The sequence below is a fragment of the Zalophus californianus genome, chromosome 5, assembly GCF_009762305.2.
Source record: "Zalophus californianus isolate mZalCal1 chromosome 5, mZalCal1.pri.v2, whole genome shotgun sequence".
Classification (NCBI taxonomy): Eukaryota; Metazoa; Chordata; class Mammalia; order Carnivora; family Otariidae; genus Zalophus; species Zalophus californianus.
Genome location: NC_045599.1, coordinates 36,868,136 through 36,886,898, shown reverse-complemented (window position 1 = coordinate 36,886,898; position 18,763 = coordinate 36,868,136). Strand labels below are relative to the sequence as shown.

At 40.0% G+C, this 18,763-nt stretch overlaps 1 protein-coding gene across 5 annotated transcripts in view; it reads right to left on the bottom strand.

The window, feature by feature from the left end:
- Nucleotides 1-403: 403 nt before the first annotated feature.
- Nucleotides 404-18,763, bottom strand: part of KCTD16 (potassium channel tetramerization domain containing 16) — a 268,173-nt gene continuing 249,813 nt past the window's right edge. The window contains exons 1-3 of one of the 5 annotated variants that reach the window (XR_003522218.1): nt 15,539-15,612; nt 13,452-13,705; nt 12,366-12,499 (exon numbers count right to left, since the gene is read on the bottom strand). Coding sequence is in view for 1 of the 5 variants with exons in the window: in XM_027606438.2 (XP_027462239.1) it covers nt 12,045-12,499 (455 nt within the window). In the remaining 4 variants the exon portion in view is untranslated. Of the gene's footprint in view, nt 12,500-13,451; nt 13,706-15,528; nt 15,613-18,763 lie in introns of those variants that run through there. The other 4 variants (XR_003522217.1, XR_003522220.1, XM_027606438.2 and 1 more) reach the window with 4 other exon arrangements.

The following is an 18,763-nucleotide window of genomic DNA, read 5'->3' as shown; positions in this document are numbered from 1 at the left end:
AGGTATTTAATATACTAGAGACTGCATTAAAGGCTTTACTTGGATCATCTGATTTAATTCTCACACTAACCTTAGGAAGTATCTATTATTTTTGTTCCCTACATACAGGTAAGGAAACTGAGGTTTAAAGAGGCTTGATAAATAATGTGAAGCCACCAAATTAAGAAGAGGCAGAGGCAAGGCCTCCACTCATTGCAATCTCATTCTAAGAATTTTAAATAACAAGTCACTGTCTCCTTTCTTGTACCCCAATCCGGCAAGCTGCCACAACAAACCAGAAATAAACTAATTGCAATGGTAATTACCTTCCATCTAAAATTCTTGAGTTAACATGAAATGATGTTGAATCATCAGTCTCTTATGTCTACTGAAAATAGATATATATATAACAACTAAATGTTACCAAATGATTTATTATGATCGGTGCTAAGTTACAATGTATATGAAATGGAGTCATTTATGGAAACACATAAAAAATAGTTGCTATTTCTGTAATTATATTCACACAAGAATCTGAAATATAGTTTCTGGCTGCCTTTTAAAATATATCCACAGAATGACTTTTGTAGTCTTCACCACACAATTTTACAATACTGATACTGCACCTGTATCATTTACCATACTAGATGAACTAAACAGAATATGAAAGCAGATAATAGCAAATTAATTTTTTATATCATCAATGATTCCAAAGAAAATAGTAGTTTTCCACTGGCAGTGAAAATAGATGGTAGTAATTAGCATTGTAGATATTGCATACATAGATATGTATGTATATATTTATATGTTGCCTAGGGCTATTGTTCCATCAATAGGCAGTTGCCTTTAAGGTGGACCAATGGTTGCCAAAATGGTGTGCAATTCCATTGGGACGATCAGTAGTACGATCTTTTATGTCTCTCTCCCCAACAAATAGGTAAGAAAGTAGTACAGCAGGCTAAAATCTACAGTGTTACATACCAAGGTAAAAACAGTTACTGAGTTATTAGAGTCACAGTAGTTTATGTATATTTGCTATTCACAGACCGCAGACTTTTTGCTGGATAACCGAGCTGCTGGAAATTGACAACATGTAGACATGCATTCGTGTGAGTCCATAATTAATGATGTTTATACTGTAATAAGCACATTCATTTTAACACCATTCAGTAAACAGATTCCTTTAAAGTTTGAGCTAAATCTGCTATCACAATTATACACAAAAAGAACCTGTAAACAATTTGACATTACACTTATGTACAAGCGAACTGCATTGGAAAGGAGAAGAGGTAATTTCAGTGGGTGTCACTTGGTATACATCAGTGTGCGACAAACTGACCCAAGTCATCAAGCACTTGAATGAGGTCAGTAAAAAGTAACACGAGCAAGGCCCCAAGAGATCACCACTTGATGTTAGTACCAGCAAAATTCGGACTCCTCTATGTTGACAAACACATTCAAAACATCAGCCATGAATGTTAGAGGAGCTTGATAATCCCTGGCAAACTGTGTTTGGAGATCTCCAGGTAACCTCACGAACAGGGTCTTTATTTGTATAAGTGTCGAGGGTGGTGCTGATAATATTTAAACATGCCCATTTAATTTGGACAAATTATTTTATTTGTTAGGCTCAACCCAGTGCTCTGCTGGTTCCGAAAGATGAGGGGGGGCAGGAATTCAAATGAGATCATGAGTTCAATTCCTTCAGCCAACACAAAGATTCTTGATTCTAGAGTAAGTTCCTCAAAGGGAAGCAAGCTGGACTCCATCACTAATCTAAATGGTGACTCATTTACAGCAGATCCCATTAGAACTTTCAATAGGACTCTCATAATGCAAGTCTCCTAGGTTTGTGTTTCTATGTGTTTTAAGAAGGATACCACTCCAGGAGTTCATGAATCCACTTCCTTAGAACAGAAACAGGATAATCAGGGGTTTTGGCACCCCCATTTCTCCACTCCTCATGATTTACAAAAATACATTAGTCTGTCCTTTTAGACACTAATCAGAATATTTTAAGCAAAATTCTTCTGATTCAACATTCTCCTTTGGAATTAAAAAATAAATAAATGAGAGAAAGTGATAGGGAACTTGAAGCCAAGGATGAAGTAAAACTTCCCCCTCTGCTCCAGAATTTTTGGGAAAAACAAACCAATTCTTCTTCAAGTGTTCTTAAACCTAATTAAAGCATCTAGTTGCTACAAAATTGATTTTCTGTCATATGCTTTTAAGACCACATCTGCAGGGAGCCTATGGAAAAAAAATAAATAAATGACCATACTCAATTATTTTGCAAATGCTTCTGATTGTATGAGCAAACCTGACAGGTCCCTGGGAGAAGGAATCTGTGCTTGGACAAGTAGCCTGTCCCTGGGCTCAGAGTCAGACTGCTTCTGAGGGTGTGGATTTGTGTGCATACAAACTGATCCCAAGGAGCACCAGGGAAGCTCTGTTTGCATAGGTTGACTAAAAACAAGTTTCACATTCTCCAAAATATGCAAAGCACATGGTTATGAACGAAAATATACCTTACCATATTCTTTAGAGTACCCCAATTGTAGTCATTTGGCCATTATGCCTATAGGATGCCAAAATGTAAGCAGTATTGTTTTCATTTAACTGTATTTTGTTCCTTCTTTGAGCAGCTATTTTGGTGTCTGTATGAACAGGCTTACAGGGTTATTTGCAGGAGCCTAGAAAGTGTTTGGTTATTATTACAACGTGCCCTTAAGCTTTAGTATATATTTACAATGTGCATATTATAAATTATTTACTATAGCTTTAAAATAATTAAACAGATAATTAGCTCCACCTACAAATTGTGTAGGGCCACAGGAACCCCCATGAGTGATGAAGTGAAATCAGTAGGAAAGAATAAACCAACCAATAGTAGGTAAAGTACCATTAGCGTAATAACCACTGAATTTGTGCTCTCACAGACCTACATTTTCTTATTCTCCTCTTCTTAAACACCATCATATTCATTTGGTGCATTTTTTGTTTTTGTTTTGTTTTTTGTTCTTTTAGCTTTTTTTTCTTTTCTTTCCTTTTCTTTTGGAATGATCATGTTTGAAAACACATAGTTCGAAATTCCAACAAATGGTTGAAATAAGAAAGCCAGTTTTTACAAGTTTGGCTTTTCCTTAAATGCACTTTTGTTTGGTTTTGTATCCATAGATGTTAAACCAAGGTATTCTAATCATATTTTCTGTACCATAAATATATACACTCATAGTGGGAGAGAATTTTGGAAAACAGAACTATATTAAACTATCTACAAAACCCATTATAAATAATAATAACCCCTCCAGCTCAAAATCCCAGTTTCAAACTATGAGATTTGTTTATGTGTGTATACATATGTATAGATATATATATATACATTTAGATAGATGTACACACATATATACATATATACATGAAATTTATATATAAACACACAACACACATATGTGCATATATTCTTCATACACGCACACACATATCTCAGTGCAGTTTCTTTTCTGTAGCTGCCTCTCTTTTTTTCAACTTAGAACAGTAATGATGGGATGCTGGGGACAGCCAATCATGTTTGGATTTCTGACCTGTCTTGAACAAACACCGATATTGGTCAAAAGGCCAAAAGGTGAAAATAGTACATACATACACGTACACACACATGCACGCAAAGACACCTATTCTACCTCTCGTAAAATTTGCCTTGGTAACCTCTAAACAGCACAGCAAGCAGGCATTAGGTGCCACTGTCCTAACCTGGAATCTCTCTCGCCATGTTGGGTATGAATCCTGATACACATAGGGTATCAGCATTCACCAGATACTTGTTCTCTAACATTACTGCCCCTTGATAGGGCTTGTGTCATGAAGTACAGTGTGTAGTAGGCAAAACTACTCCTCCAGACGTGTCTTTCCTTTATCTACTAGGGAAATGCATGTCTAACGGAATTCGCAATTTATAAAATAGCTAGTAACTTTCTGGAAGGGTGTCAGGCTGGATTTCTCCTGGCTACCTTTTGGTTAGAGTAGAAGAAACCAGAAACAGGTGAAATCTAGAGAACAGAGATAAGACATTATTTAATGAGGTGGTTGAGCCATCAGACTTGGAGTCCAATAAACCCAGATGAAAAATCTGGCTCTGCTGCTGTCAAGTTAATGTGTTACTTTACCTTTCTGAGTCTCACTGACTTCTGTAGAAAGAGGACAGTAACAGGGCCTACTCCACTGGGTTGTTACAGGATTAAGTGAGATAAGGCATGTAAACCACTTATTAGAGTTCCTGGCACATATTTGTTATGTGCACACATTCCTTAATATACATTATTTATAACTTATATTTAAATTAGAAATCTAGAATGTGGATCAGAATTACATACAAAAATAATGTTAGTCTAGGATTTGGGTAATCTGAATTCAAGTTCTGTATCACAAATTTGATTCCCTAGATTATAATGCTCACGACAGTGACCTGTAAATGGTAGGCACTCAACAAATACCCGTCAAATGAATGCATGAACAAATGAATGAAGGACTAAAAGTCTCTGAGTTGCAGTTTCTCTTGTATGAAATGAGGACAGAATGTTCTGACCTTGATTCCATCACTGGGATGTTGGTATGGTAAGTTAAAAGAAAAATGTCAACTATTTAAGACAACCACATGTTTCGTGTCCTAATGAAGTCAGTACATACAAATGAAGTAAGGCGGCTCAGTAGTCAGGGTTTATGCTTAGACTTGTCACATCTTTGAAAATAAGGACATAGGGACCACCTGTGTGAGTGACAATATTTTCCAAGATCTAGGCGTCTTTAGTGAGGGGATTTTCAACCTAAAGAAACAAAGTACACAATGATCAGTTCAAAAGGATGAAATCATTGGCCTAGTCTCGGCACTTTCCTCCCTTTTTCCTGTTTCATTTCTAAGAGCACCTGTTATCTACTGTTGCTCAGCTTGAAAAACGTCCCTAATCAGGTCACATGAACTGGAAATGCTCCCAAAGCACTTTCCACACAACACATTGAGTTGTTATAAGGTTGATGACTTCATCGAAGTATCATTTTTCTGAGGCAGAAAGCGACTGACATAGAAGACAGAAACCCAGGCCACATACCTGCCCCATCACTACTGAAACCCTGGGAAACAGGACCTATTTCTCCCTCTAAATCTCAGCATTCACACCTGTAAAAGGGATAACTGTATCTAATTTCAAATAAACCCTGTACTGATTTAAGGTGCTACTAATTATTATTGTGCTATTTCATCCTATCCAGGAAAGGACCCAGATGTCCTTTCTCTACATGGTAAGAATGCTTTGGAAAATTAGAGCCAACCCTTAACTCAGGGTTTTTCAACCTCAGCGCTATTGACACTTTGGGCTGGATAACTGTCATAGGGGCTGTTTTGTGCATTCTGGGATGTTTAGCAACATCTCTGGTCTTTACCCACTGGATGCCAGTTAGCACCTCTGAAGTCATGACAATCAGAAATGTCTCCAGGCATTGCCAAAAGTCCCCCAGGGCACAAAAATCACTCCTGAATGAGAGCCACTGTCCTAAATACACAAAACCCATACAAATCAAAGAGTGTTTCCTGAAATTGGTTCTGTCTCTCACATACAAGAATAAACCACTGACCACTGGCTGCAATTGAGAAAAACCACTAGCGGGAATTCTATGTGTATTTTAGCTTTCATGTATTCTTTTTCTTTCCTTTCCTTTTCAATTTTTGTTTTGAGTGTCACTGTCACTGGTGACTATATGAATAAAAATGGGTTTGATTTGTACCCAGAAATCTGTAACGCTTGAATTTCACATCAGGAGACTGGCTTCACTCTACCTTTTCAAGCACTGACACCCATAGTAAAGACAAACTGTTGAGCTGAATTAAAAGCTGTGAAACTTTGTAACCAAAGACTTTTCCCACACATTCACATAGTGTTACCATGGGCATTAGCCACTGACTCGACATTGCCCTAAAAATGGCACAAGTGTGCGTACACACTTACATCCACTCACAGAGAGGTGCAAGTATAAAGCAAACTTTCTCCACTACTTTCTTGTGCACCAATCCTACTTCCATTTGTGATGGATGGAGCCAACCACCAGCAGCAGAGAGAGTCTGAAGGGATGCTGATTTTTATTGTGCAAATGCAGGTAAATTAGCTAAAGGTCAATTCTAAGAATAAACTGACAAGATGGAACAGGTTGCTGGAAACAGGAGACACTAAATCCTCCAGTTGGCATGTAAGTGCTTTTAGGAGGCTGATTAACAAGAAAATCACCACCCCTCAGGCCAGGACAAACCCCTTGAGAGTTGCAGGACCAGGGCACATTTTTCTTTAGCTTTTTCAAAGTAGATTCCCTAAATAAAGCAAGGATTACAGTCTAGGAACTAAAAATTCTTTACCCAACAAACAACACAGTTTGTTCACAAACAAGAGGACCATTTTTTTAAAGGTTAGGAAGCTGAGGCAGAAAAGGGATCCCACTTGGGAAGTAGAGGAGGAAAGCAAGCTAAATCAAATTTAATATTTTTTAAGAATCTTGGCCGAAAAATCTTAATTAGCAATTCAAGTTTATTAGTTTCATTAGCCATTCTTCACTTTCCTGTGACAGTCGTCTTTACTTAAATATTCACTGAGGATCACAAGTGTATGTTTAAGCCACTCATTCTCTATTTCTCTTATCATGTGGGAATTTGATATCCGCCCAGTTATTCTGTTATAAGGATAGAACCAACTGGATTGTTGAAACTCTCCAGAATTGTTTCTATCTGAATAATCAGAGTATGGCCTTCCTTTCTGGTCAGAGTGGAAAATTATAGAACTTCATCTCCTTCTTGTCACTGCATATGAAATATGACCACTATTTTGAATTCACTATTTCTTTCTTTATTTTGTATTTATTTTCCCTCATGGGTTTTGCTTGCAGTTTTTAGTTAATGTTGGAGTTCAGCATCCTCAACTATCTGAGAGTTTCGTAATCCTGCATGAATCAGATTGGACAAATTTAGCAATTCAATGACTCAGGATTTTATTGGTGAAATACAGCTAAATTCACTAATCATTCCATATTCATTTTGGTGGTGTTCGTATGTGCAGTTAATGGAACCACCTTTGGGACCACACACACCACCACCAAGTTATGGATCATTCTCAAATTCCTCTGACTCACACTGCACAAGGCCTGGAAATGAACAACTCTCCTTGGGAAAGTTCATTTGTTTTCCTTCCATGATGGGTATCATAAGGATGTATCTCACTGAGAGATGTGCTCCCATCTACCCAGAGTACCCAGAGATAAAACTATATTGATGCAGGCTTTCAGTTTGACAAAAAACAAAACAAAACCCGATCGTACAAATACACACAGAATGGAAAGGTGGCTGACAGGCAGATGAAAGGGCAGAGGAATCATGGAACCTACTTTGCCCTGGTCCTGGGATGCTCTTCTTTGGGCCTTTCCTCTTGGTGAATAATGCAAACTCTGACTTCTTTGTAGTGGAAAGAAAGTGAAAGGAAGGGAGAAAATGTGGACCTTTGCACAGTCAACTCCTCAACAGCAGGATTTCTTAAACGAAGGTCCACAGACCATCTCATCAAAATCGTGAGAGAAGCTGGACCAAAATGCAGATTCCTTGGCCCTGCTTGAAGTTTCTGAATGACTCTCTGGGGCTAGGGTAAAGGGAGCTGCATTTTTTACAAGTGCTACAAATGATTTTTGTGAAGGCTGAGTATTGAACAACACTGCTAAAACGTTTGCAATGGAGGTCACTACAAAAAGAATCTCCCTTCTAATGTTAGGTCGCAAGATGAGAAATACAGACATTTCAAACATATAAGCTCCGTGGTTGCATCACAGCGTGGTGATTATTAAAGTTTAAGATTCTTTTCTTTCAGCCAGGGTGGAGAGCAGTAACCATTTCATCTCAAACCAGAGAGATGAAGGCAATATAAATCAAACCCATTCCAGCAGGTTTCATTTGGTCTAATTTCTCTGCAGATATTAATCATTGTACACTCCTGCACAAATGACATCTAACTCCACTTTAACTCAGAATACAGAATACTCACTCTGATTCCTTCTCTAGTGTGTTATTTTGACAATATAAACGAAAATAAATAAATTGGAACAGTGGGTCATCAAGATTGCAAGATGCCAATGATACCAAGACATTAAAGAGAGAAATGGCCCACGCTAAACCTATAACCCAGCATGCAAATTGGCAAAAACATTTATCTGCCACAGAGTCACCAGGGGAAAAATATAACTTGCATTTTTCCTATGAAAATTGCTACGTCAAGTGGAGGTGGCAAAGAATTCTTCCTAAAAGTCCACAGAAAGACTCATTAATTCTAGCAAAGATCATCTAGGAAGACCAAGGTTAGTTAGATTCCACAACATGATATCTACTGGCAGAAAGTACCAGCACTCAAGCACTCTGGGTTAAATCATTATGGTAAATACAAAGTTGGAAGCTTAAAACTGTAACAAAGGAAAATGTCTGAGAACCAAAGTTTGGCTCCCATTATGGGAGTTGGTGTCAAGTAATTTTGCAAACCACCATATATGCCTTTTCCTTTTATCACTGGAGCATGTTTTGCCTGGCAGAGACAAAGGACAATCAGAGGGGAATCTATAGGCCAGAGAAGCGAAAGTAACCCAGAACCACAAGGAGTTGACAACGAAGAGGACCCACCATGAAGAGCAGGCAGATGCACCTAGGAATGAAGCTGCCTCTGAATCAAACAGGGGCACCTCAAAAGTGAAAAATTCCATTTGTTTTCTTTTACGAAATGTGTATCCCTAAAGTGAATCAGGTCGGGGTAGATGTAGCTATGGGGGAGTAAAGGGCGAAGGGAACATATGATTTGTGCATTGTTCCCCTTTTATTTTAATTTGCCATGCATGCATTTCCAGTAAGACAACTGCCTACAATCACAAAGGGTAACACCACTGCATATTGCGGAGGCCACTTCACTTGGCTGTTTTATGACCACAAACTCAGTGCAGTTTTTTTCTTACTGGGGGAGGGAGAGCACACCAACACAGTGATCTCACAGTTTTACTTTCCTGTCTTCCCCTTTTCCTGCTGAACATTCTGTTTTTGACAGTGCGTCGGAGGACTTGATAAATATATTCCTGACTCCAGGAGATCCACATACCTGTCAAGAGTGACCTCCCCAATGTCACTGGATTTTAGCATTGCAGGATTTCCCAGGAGGCAACCTAAGTTAGGGTTCTACACCTATGATTCCTCATTCATTTGATCCATCTGATGTTACTAGTTTCTTCGTACCAGCAAATTACGACCCTCATCATAACCTATATTCAAGAAGCGAACCACATATATTGTTCTTTCTGGAAATGAACTAAAAGTTCTTAAAACTTTTAAGCTCAGGGAAACAGGTATGAATCGGGATCAATAGAGCATTTAATCCTCTAATTCACTTACCCAGAAATCATTTCCAATGTGGCAAGCCACCTACACCTCACTTGATAACTTCAAACTAGGAACTGAAGGTTTCCATTGACTTTGTGCCTCCTGAGGGCTTTTTACTGACTAAGTCTATATTCATCTCTCTACCAATACCCACACAAATAAACACCTTGCTCCTGTCTTAGGTATTTGGAATATTTGGGTGGGTGTCCGTCTAGAGATGGTCCAGATTAAAAATGTTATTATTGTTTCAACCAGATTTCCTACCACTAGCTTTGTTCACTAGGGGTATAAGGAATACCTAAGCAGAAAAAAATTCATGACAGGTCAAGGGACAGAAAAAGTAGGCCATGAACACTGTCTTTGCAGTGTTCGGTTTCCTGTTTAAAGCAGGCAGTGGAAGTAGTGGGTTGACTGACATCTTCCTCCTTCTTTAGTTCTTACTAGTGTATTTCTATCTTCATACCACTAGAGTTAGGTCTGAAATTTAAGGAAATTGGAACTTGGCCATTTTATGTAGATGCCAGACTCCAGTAGGGCCACAAGCATCATCTGACCTAAGTGAGTTTGAAGATATTTTATCTGTCTTCAACTTCTTCTTGACCCATTAAATTCTGTAATTCTTTGCAGGATCCTCTATTAATAGGATGATGTTGAATTAAGAAACATTGAAAGGAAAGAAGGCATATTGGTAGGGCTTTACAAAACTATGCTGTAGTTAAGAACAAACACCTGCTAATATATTAATCCATGAAAGAACACCACTTGAATTCATAAATGATAATTCTCTTGACAACTCAACTCCCCAACTTTCTTTTTCACTCCAGTCGAACTCTAAATTCCATTTGAGCCTCAGGATAAGAAAACATTGGCTGAGTCTTTTGCCCAGATGTGAGGGCAAGATTACAAAAATTCAGGAAGATACCCATGTACTAATGGTCACTAATAAGAGCAATCAAGAGAGAACCTCCTACATAATAGATGTGCATCAACAAAATATTTCAAGAGGAAGCAATTGGTCATTATTTTCCCTCCTACAGACATCATCCAGTTGCCTTTATTATCTGTTGATACATAGATACATACACACATACACACACAATAAAAAAAAATTAGGAGTGCTTGGCACACAAATAATGATTGACAAATTATTTTTTAAGTTCCCACTGAAATGCATGGGGAATGCTGAAATTAAAAACTGGTCTTTTAATCTTCATTTACCACGAGCCTATGAAGGAGCTATTGGTACACTAATAGAATACAGAGTCATACGGGTAGATGGCTATTAACACTTTCTTTTTGGCTGTGTCTGTATAGGTCAAAGATGTATTCAAGAAAGATTGTTTAGAAAGCCAAAACCTTAATTCTGAAGCTTTAGTTATCTAGTTGGGCTGGTCATAGACATCAGGGAAATGACAGCCAAATCATAGAACAGGCACAGCCAAATCCCAGAATCCCACAGACAAAACTGGCTACAAGAAAGTAACAATGTAGCCCTGTAGTTTTAAAAAGTTATGAGAAATTATTAGGCGGTGTGTGGAATACAATTCTCTCTTAAAGAAACAAACAAAAGGCCGGACCCTTATTCAAGTACACAGGAACGCCGAGAACCGAATGTGGGTCACATGAAAAGGCCACACCATTAAAACATGGGCAGTAAGTACTCTGAAAATATTGAGAGAAGGAAGGTAACTCAGCTCAGGGTAGAGAAGGCTGAGTGTGGGGTCACTGAGTCATAATTTTTGTGGCAACGAATGTTTGTTTCTTTAATACAAAGAATGTTTTAGGAAGCTCTTCTCACCCTCTCCTAGTGCAGAGAAAGAGCAAAACTGTAAAATGGAGCCTGAGGGTGTTAATTTCAAAATAAGGAAGACAATTTGTTGATGACCAGGGTTACTCGATATTGGAAAGTGTTGCCAAGAGAGGCTGGGAAATCTTCCCAGAAGGGTTTTAAGAAAGGAGCAGAGGCTCATCTGTGCCTCAATTAGTCGAAGAGAGTGCTGTTGGGAGCAGGTGTGTTCCCTTTAGGATGCCCAGGCCCAGGGGACACGTGCACTGTGTGTATGTACAGACATCGTTGTGCTTGCGTCGCACAAATACTCATGCATACGGCCTCAATATAAACTGGCACATAATAGATTTGAGTGAAAAGTCATATAAATCTGCCATTTCCCCCCTTGCCCCATGAACAAAAGGGAAAAGGAAAATTTAAAAAACCCAGACATATGCCATTGGGCCAGATCTCTTTCTACCACATTCTCATTCAGAGGAGGGAGGTAGAAGATGAGAGAAAAACCCCGTTTGGGATAAAGGACTCCCAAAGCCTCTCAGCTACTCTTCCGTAGCCGGTTCTCATTATACATAAGATACTCAGCCTGTGGTATCCAGTTAACAAACAAACAAACAAGGAACCAAAAAGAGATTTTCTTATCATTCCACATCTGGAAAGAAATCTACCCTGTGGATTTAAATGTTAAGGTGAACTAGGTAAATAGGCAGTAGTATATCAATGGGCTACTGTGTTCTAACAAACCTATTGTTAGTTGCTTTCCTTTTCACATATGAATTTCGTTAGGAGCTTTATTTCCAAATGGCGACATGACTCGTTCCTTCTCCCACCCCCGGCCCTCCCCTATAGATGATACTTCCGTAAAAGTTCAGATTGCCAAGGATGTTTTCTCTCTGGGAACCGGTCTGGGATTTTGATCTTTAGGAAATCCTGGATGCATTTCTCCAGCTCTTCCTCAATTGAGAGCTTTTCCTTAACAGCTTTTTTTTTGCTGCTCATGTTCGACTCCCTGGAGCCTGAAGTCAGAGTCCGGAGCAGATCGCTTTTCCGCCGCATCTCGGACTGTTGGACCAGCTGCACGGGGCCCTTCTTGATGGGACGGTCCAGAGTCTGGATGTTGGTCTGGCGTGTCACGGGCCCACAGATGACCGTCTCCTGGGGAGAGCTGGCCTCAGACTGGCTGTCGCAGCTGGACGTGGAGAGGTCGTTGCAAGACGTGCCGCTCTCCCCGTCTTTGTCACCTGCGGCGTTCTTGCAGCAGCAGTCGCAGTGGGAGGGTGACCACCTCGAAGGCTCACCTGCAAGCAAGCACAGCACCCGAGAGGTTAATGCCAGCCAGCTCAGCCCGGAAGAGCAGCACAGCACCTGAACACGCACGCACACACGCACAGTGTCCACAGCCATGTCTTTACAAGAACTGGGGTGGCACACAGGATGGGCTGCAATATGAGTGCCTAAAAGCCAAGTGCACTGAAAGGAGGAAGCTCTAACCGCATGCTGTGCTTCAGTCCACGGGCATTGCAGTCAGCTACTTAGCTACACCATTCACCAACCTTGTCACCTTGGCAGTCCCCTTACATCCTCAAAGTTTCTGTTTCCTCCCCTGGGAGATAAGGATAATCACTTGCCTACTCCCTAGAGTTGTAGGGAGGGTTTAGAGAAACCAAGTGAAATTCTCAATGCAGTACGTAGCGCACAGTAAACTCTCAATAAATGCTACTTGATTTTACCATGGCTGGTGTTAAACCCGGATCCAAAGCTCCACGTTATTGCAGTCTGCTACAACAACGGCAGTCTACAAGAGTCAGGGAGGGCTTACTCTGTGCCAGCCCCCAGTACAGTAAGCTCTGTGTACTCATCATCTCATGGGAGCCTCATGGTAATTCTATGAGTAGCTCCACTCCTAGATTCCATACAAGGAAACTAAGACCCTGGGAATTTAAGAAACTTGCCTTAGTTTGCACATTTTGTAAGTGGCAGAGCTGGGATTTGAATGCAGATTTCCCAAATACCACAACCAAAACAATTAACCATTTGTTTTTTTCAACATGTCTGACTGTAAAGTTCCTGCTTTTCTTTAAAAACAATGTTCAAGGTTTAACTTCTCTCTGAAGTGTCTGTTTACCTCTCCTCAGAAATATTTACCATTTTCCTCTCTGAATTACGGTTTTGTTTTGTAAGTGTCTCTAATAATGCACAAATCACATTTTGTTCTTATTCTTTATTACATTATTCATCTCAGCTACTCACCACAAACTCCCTGAAGTGGGCACAGTGAAAGTGCCCATTGTTGTCATTCCAGCAAGTAGCTCGGAGTTTGGTGTAGAAACTCAATAAAAGGCTCTACCCTCCTAGTAGTTTTTAAGTTCCTGGATTCAGCCACATCTGAAGCTGGTTACTGTCAGTGGACTTTGAAGTTACATGATCCACTATATTATATTTAAGCCAGTGTGAGTTCCTCTCTCCTTATTCCCCTCAGTTTTGATTCACAGCACTGCATTCAGCTATTTGGAGACAGACCCATTTTTCAGATACACAGTTGGTGGCTCCCTGAACTAGAAAATCCACAATTATGGCACAAAGCAAGTTCCTAAACATAAGTCACTTCTCCCAGCCTTCTATCCTCTGAACATTCAGTCTTCTTAGGTCATGAACTTGATACTATTTACTCATCATACATTATATGCTAGGCTCCTTCATATAGTTCATTGCACTTAAGCCATAAAAAATAAAGGAAATGAATCCCCTTTATGATGCTAATATTGAGGACAAGGATAATGTAGTATCTTTATATGTTTAAAAGGAGACCCAGTTTTGATTTGTGCTATATCTTACTCTCATAAATAATGAATCACATTATAATAAGATCCCACTTGACTGCCACCTCTAATATGGTCAAAGTAGAGGAAGCCTAGAATGGAAACTAATAGGAAAGTCATGTCCTGTCTTCTTGTAAAAGGCCTGTCATCTACAGACCTAAGTGATTTAAATATTTATGGAAACTTATATTTTCCAGAGGGAGTAAAAAAAAAGTCCCTTGTAAACTGCAACTCCAAAATTATCTCTAAAGTATACCCACTCTTTCAAACCACTTTTTAAAATGTGACTGAGTAATCATTTTATTTATATACCCATAAAATGAAATGCAACAATCCAATTAGCCAAAAGGAATCACCACAGCAATAATGTACTACTTATCCCAGGCTGTTACCAATAAATATCTTCCATGCAACAGGGACACTGCTCAATATGTACCAGCTGCTGACTGAAAATATCAGCAATAGGAAATGTTTTGTCTGCCAGCCCAGATTACGAGGGTATCATTTTTCTCCTTCCGAAGGCAGAATCTGCCTCTACCTCTCCAAAGCCAGCCATCCCTAGACTAATAGGACTCGATGGAGAAATGGCTCCAATGCGTTGGGTCAAAACAAGGCAATCATAGCAACCCAGACCTGATCTAGTTTGATCCTTTATGAGAAAAGATCAGAAATTGACCTAAGCCTTAAAAAAAAGGAGCGGGAAGAGGAGACAGACACAAAGGAGAAGAAGAACTATGTGCTGAGATATGCCTGCCCATTATCTTAAAACAAGATGATGAACTATTTTGCCCCATAAACCCTGCTGAACCAGTAGAAATGCAAGTCTGTGTTTTTCTCCCCAAGAGTTACCTTCCCCGCAGTAAAGTCATTTCATGCAGTGGACCTGGAGGGAAACGTAAGGCTTTTCTAAAAGGCAATTTAACAACACAAACACCATCATGGGAGGGAGCCCTGCATGTTTATGTGGAAAACTGCACACAACCCTCCACCGCATGTCCAAGCCAAGAACCCAGAGCGGGTATAGCTATTTTCCCTGAACTGCTAGGATGATCATGGATTTAAATGTCAGCTGGGATCCTCCAGCTTCCAGGCAAATAGAAATATTACTTTCTACTTAGTGTAGGAGCGATCACTATTAAAGGGAAATTGAACAACTTAATTTTAGTGGAGCCTGTTATACTACCACATGTTTCAATATTTTATGAGAACATTTTAATGTTTTAACATTTTCGGCAAGACAATTCAAAAGAAGGCTTCTGAAGTCCATATATTAGGTTGAAATCAAGGAAAAGATGGTATGAATGCAGCTGGAGGTCCTGTGTGAAGAGTCATCATGAAATTTAAAAACAGTCAAATGTGAGAAGGTAACCACTCTGTTTCTTTTTGGGAAACTCTATCTGTCTCATTACCCCCTTCCCAAGAACTTAACCAGAGCAGAGGTTTTAAACCACAGCTGAGAAGTAATGTGTGTGGACAGTGGACCCGTTTGCCCTTGCAGCCCCACTGACATGTGCTCACCAGTCCCGGCAGATGTGGAAGGAGCTGTGAAGGGTCAATTCTGTAACTCAAGGTATTCTAGAATCCCCCCAATTATAGCAAATTATGATCTCATAAATACCTTGGTACTTCAAACTATAATATGCTTTTGCTTCCAATCAGCTGAGGTTTCAATACAGGCTGGAATAATTCTCTCCATTTGAAGTGAAGATAGGTTACAACTGATTAGCCAGATATGGGAAGAAAACCATTTCATCCCAAGAAAAGTCTGATTGATTGATATTAAAAAGGAAAAAAATCTACTGTCTTTTGAGGGGTTTATTAACAGGCTTGTGGTCAAAAAGCACAATAGCTCTACTTTATTTTTAAATGAACCATTGCTTAATTTGTTGGATATTATATTATTTTTGGTGCCTGGCACATAACACAGGTTTGATTAACTGCTGAATGAACGAATGAGCCAAACACATGTGTTGAATTGTATCAAGATCATAATGTAGCAGCACAGATTGTGGACTCCAGAGTCAGGCCCCATGATTTGTCAGTTTGGATAAATTACTTCACCTCTCTGAGCCTTAATTTTCTCATCTAAAAAGTAATGCTAATAATAGTATCTCCCTCACAGAGGTTTTAGAAAAATGAAACGAGACAATTAATGTAAAGGTGTTTCATGGTTTGAAGTGCCCACTAAGTGTTCCATTCATTCATACCTATTTGCTCTACTAAAAGCCAGGCACTAAGCTACATAAACAACACAAAGGAGGAGCCTGTTAGATAGGATTTGGTATGTTTCCCCCAATATGCTCTACAACCAATTCTCAGGTCCGGCTGGAACATCAGGTGAGGAAGGACACTGATGCTGACACTGGACTCATCAAGAAAATGTATAATGACATTTAGTAACATCTGGATTTTCTGTGGGAGTGGAGAGTAACTACAAGCACGTGCAGTGTCTGGCATATAGTATGTGATCAGGGGATAGTTTTGGAAAGAAGTTTCCTTTAATGTACAGTGCCCACAATTTCACAAATGGATGAATCTTCTGAAATAATAATTTGCTTGAAGACACGTAAAATAATTTAAACCCAGAGCCAGGAGTAATCTGTATTTTGGATTAAAGAGGGGAGGAGCAGGACCCTCAATCGCCCTAAGTCCTTAAAGTTCAAGTCTTCCAACATTTTACAACTTTGAAAAACTGAGGACCAATCAGGCAAGCTGTATGATTGTACGTGGCCCCTTTCGGCTATAGCCCCAACTGCAGAAGTCCTTACTGATAAAGAAGGAATAAAAGAGGAAAGACTACAGAATACTTCTCCCCTATGAAAAATTCAAACCGAGCTGAGTGAAACATGACTTAGCAAACTCACAAAGTGCTTATGCATTTTTAAAAGAGGCAGCTCTGCAATCTACCCACACTCAAATTCTCCACCTGCTAATGGTTGTGAACACAATGCACATCATTTACAGCAACAGCTGGGAAAACTACTTTCCCCTATCTTCTCTGTCAATGATGTAGGAGCCTGCCAGTCTGGGAGCTAGGTGGCCAGATCTAATTTATTGAGGCTGCTGAAAGACTTTCTTGGTATCCCAGTTGAAAAGTCAATAATGGCCAAATTGATGTTTTTATAATTCTGCTAACCTTGGAGAAGATATTTCATAGTAGAGATTGGGAATAGGCAGGCTGTGCAAGCTTCTGAGAAAGTACATTTTCCAGCTTGATAATCATCCTTTCTTGTTTCCTTTTCCACTCATGGACATTTGGCCTTGGATGGGCCCAGCTGGGGCTCCTCATTAAGAGGAGGCAAATTTGGGTAAGAGCAGACAGTTAAATCATTCATGCATCAGTCAGGGCTAGTCAAGAAAACAGGCACTGCACCTGTAATCTTCATAGGGAGAATTTAATATAAGGAATTGGTAAAACAGGTACTGGAGGGGTGAAAAAAATGCAAAAAGAGAACACTGAAGAGACAACTACAGTGACCGTAGGAGGCAGCTACCACATCTAGGGCTGGGGAGACAAATCGAAGATGGGGTTATCAGGAACCTGGAAACTTGCAAGAGCCACCCTGTGGAGGGGGCGCCCAGGCATCCGAGGAGGGCACGTTGCCTGCTGGTCCTGGTATCTCTGAAGGGCCTGACTCTTCATGGTACAGAACAAAACAAAATCGGAAACTGGGACCAACTGCTTCTGCTAATAAAATAAACAAATAAAAGCTGGGTTGATGCTGACGAGCGGCGAGCTGACAAGGAGTCCCTCTTCTGCTCCTGTCCTACAGCCTTCCTCTCACAACCCCTAAGACAACACAGAACCCAAGGGGAAGCTCGCTGGGCAAATGCAAAGTGTGGCTAGCTGAATCCCAGCCCCAGCATCACAAGGCAGAATCAAGAGGTGGGTGTGGGGCTGAGAGACAACAGCTTAATAAGAGCACGCTGACACTGCCAGGGATGGGAAAGAAAAGAAAGACAGTTCTTGACCTGCTAGAACATGTGCTCAAACACAGGAGTTGGGAAGTGGAAACAACAGAAAACTATCACTGAGTTCAGTTCCTGCCCCGCTGCCTTTTCTTATACCTTGGTTTCGTATTTGTTCTCCCTCTGCCGCAAACACTTATGTTTCTGATTTTCACCTGTTTAGTTCTTTTTTATCCCCCAACGCTCAGCTTAGACATCACTTTCTCAGAGCAGCCTCACCTCTATCCCCCACCCCGATCGAAGCCAGTCCCAACCTCCGGCCCACCTCTTTTGCACCACCACCATATGTAATTATGGAGGTGTTTCTACGGTTTATCTGTTCAATGTCTGTTTCCCCACACCTGACTGTAAGGCCCGTGTTTGTTCCCTTCTGGCACACTCCAGGCCACACACAGACCAGGGTTTCAGGGCACGTCGTAGTAGATGCATGACAAATGAATGGAAGAGGAAATGGATGATGGTACAGAAAATAAATTTTGGTTTAGGGTGTGTGAAAGAGACAGTAAACCTTCCACACACACACAAAGGAATGAAAAATCTGACATGCAAAGGTAGTTAAAATGGAAAATATTTAGGCATACCACTATGCATGTGACAACAATGTTCTGACCAGCATAGGTAACAGCAGGATCCACAGGCATGTCCAGAATTGAATCAATGTAAGTATGCGCTTGTGTGTATACACACATATATAATTTCTTAATTGGTCATCATTCAATTATTTATTGATACATAAAAATCCTTAAAGGCATTACACAACTTCAGTAAAAATTA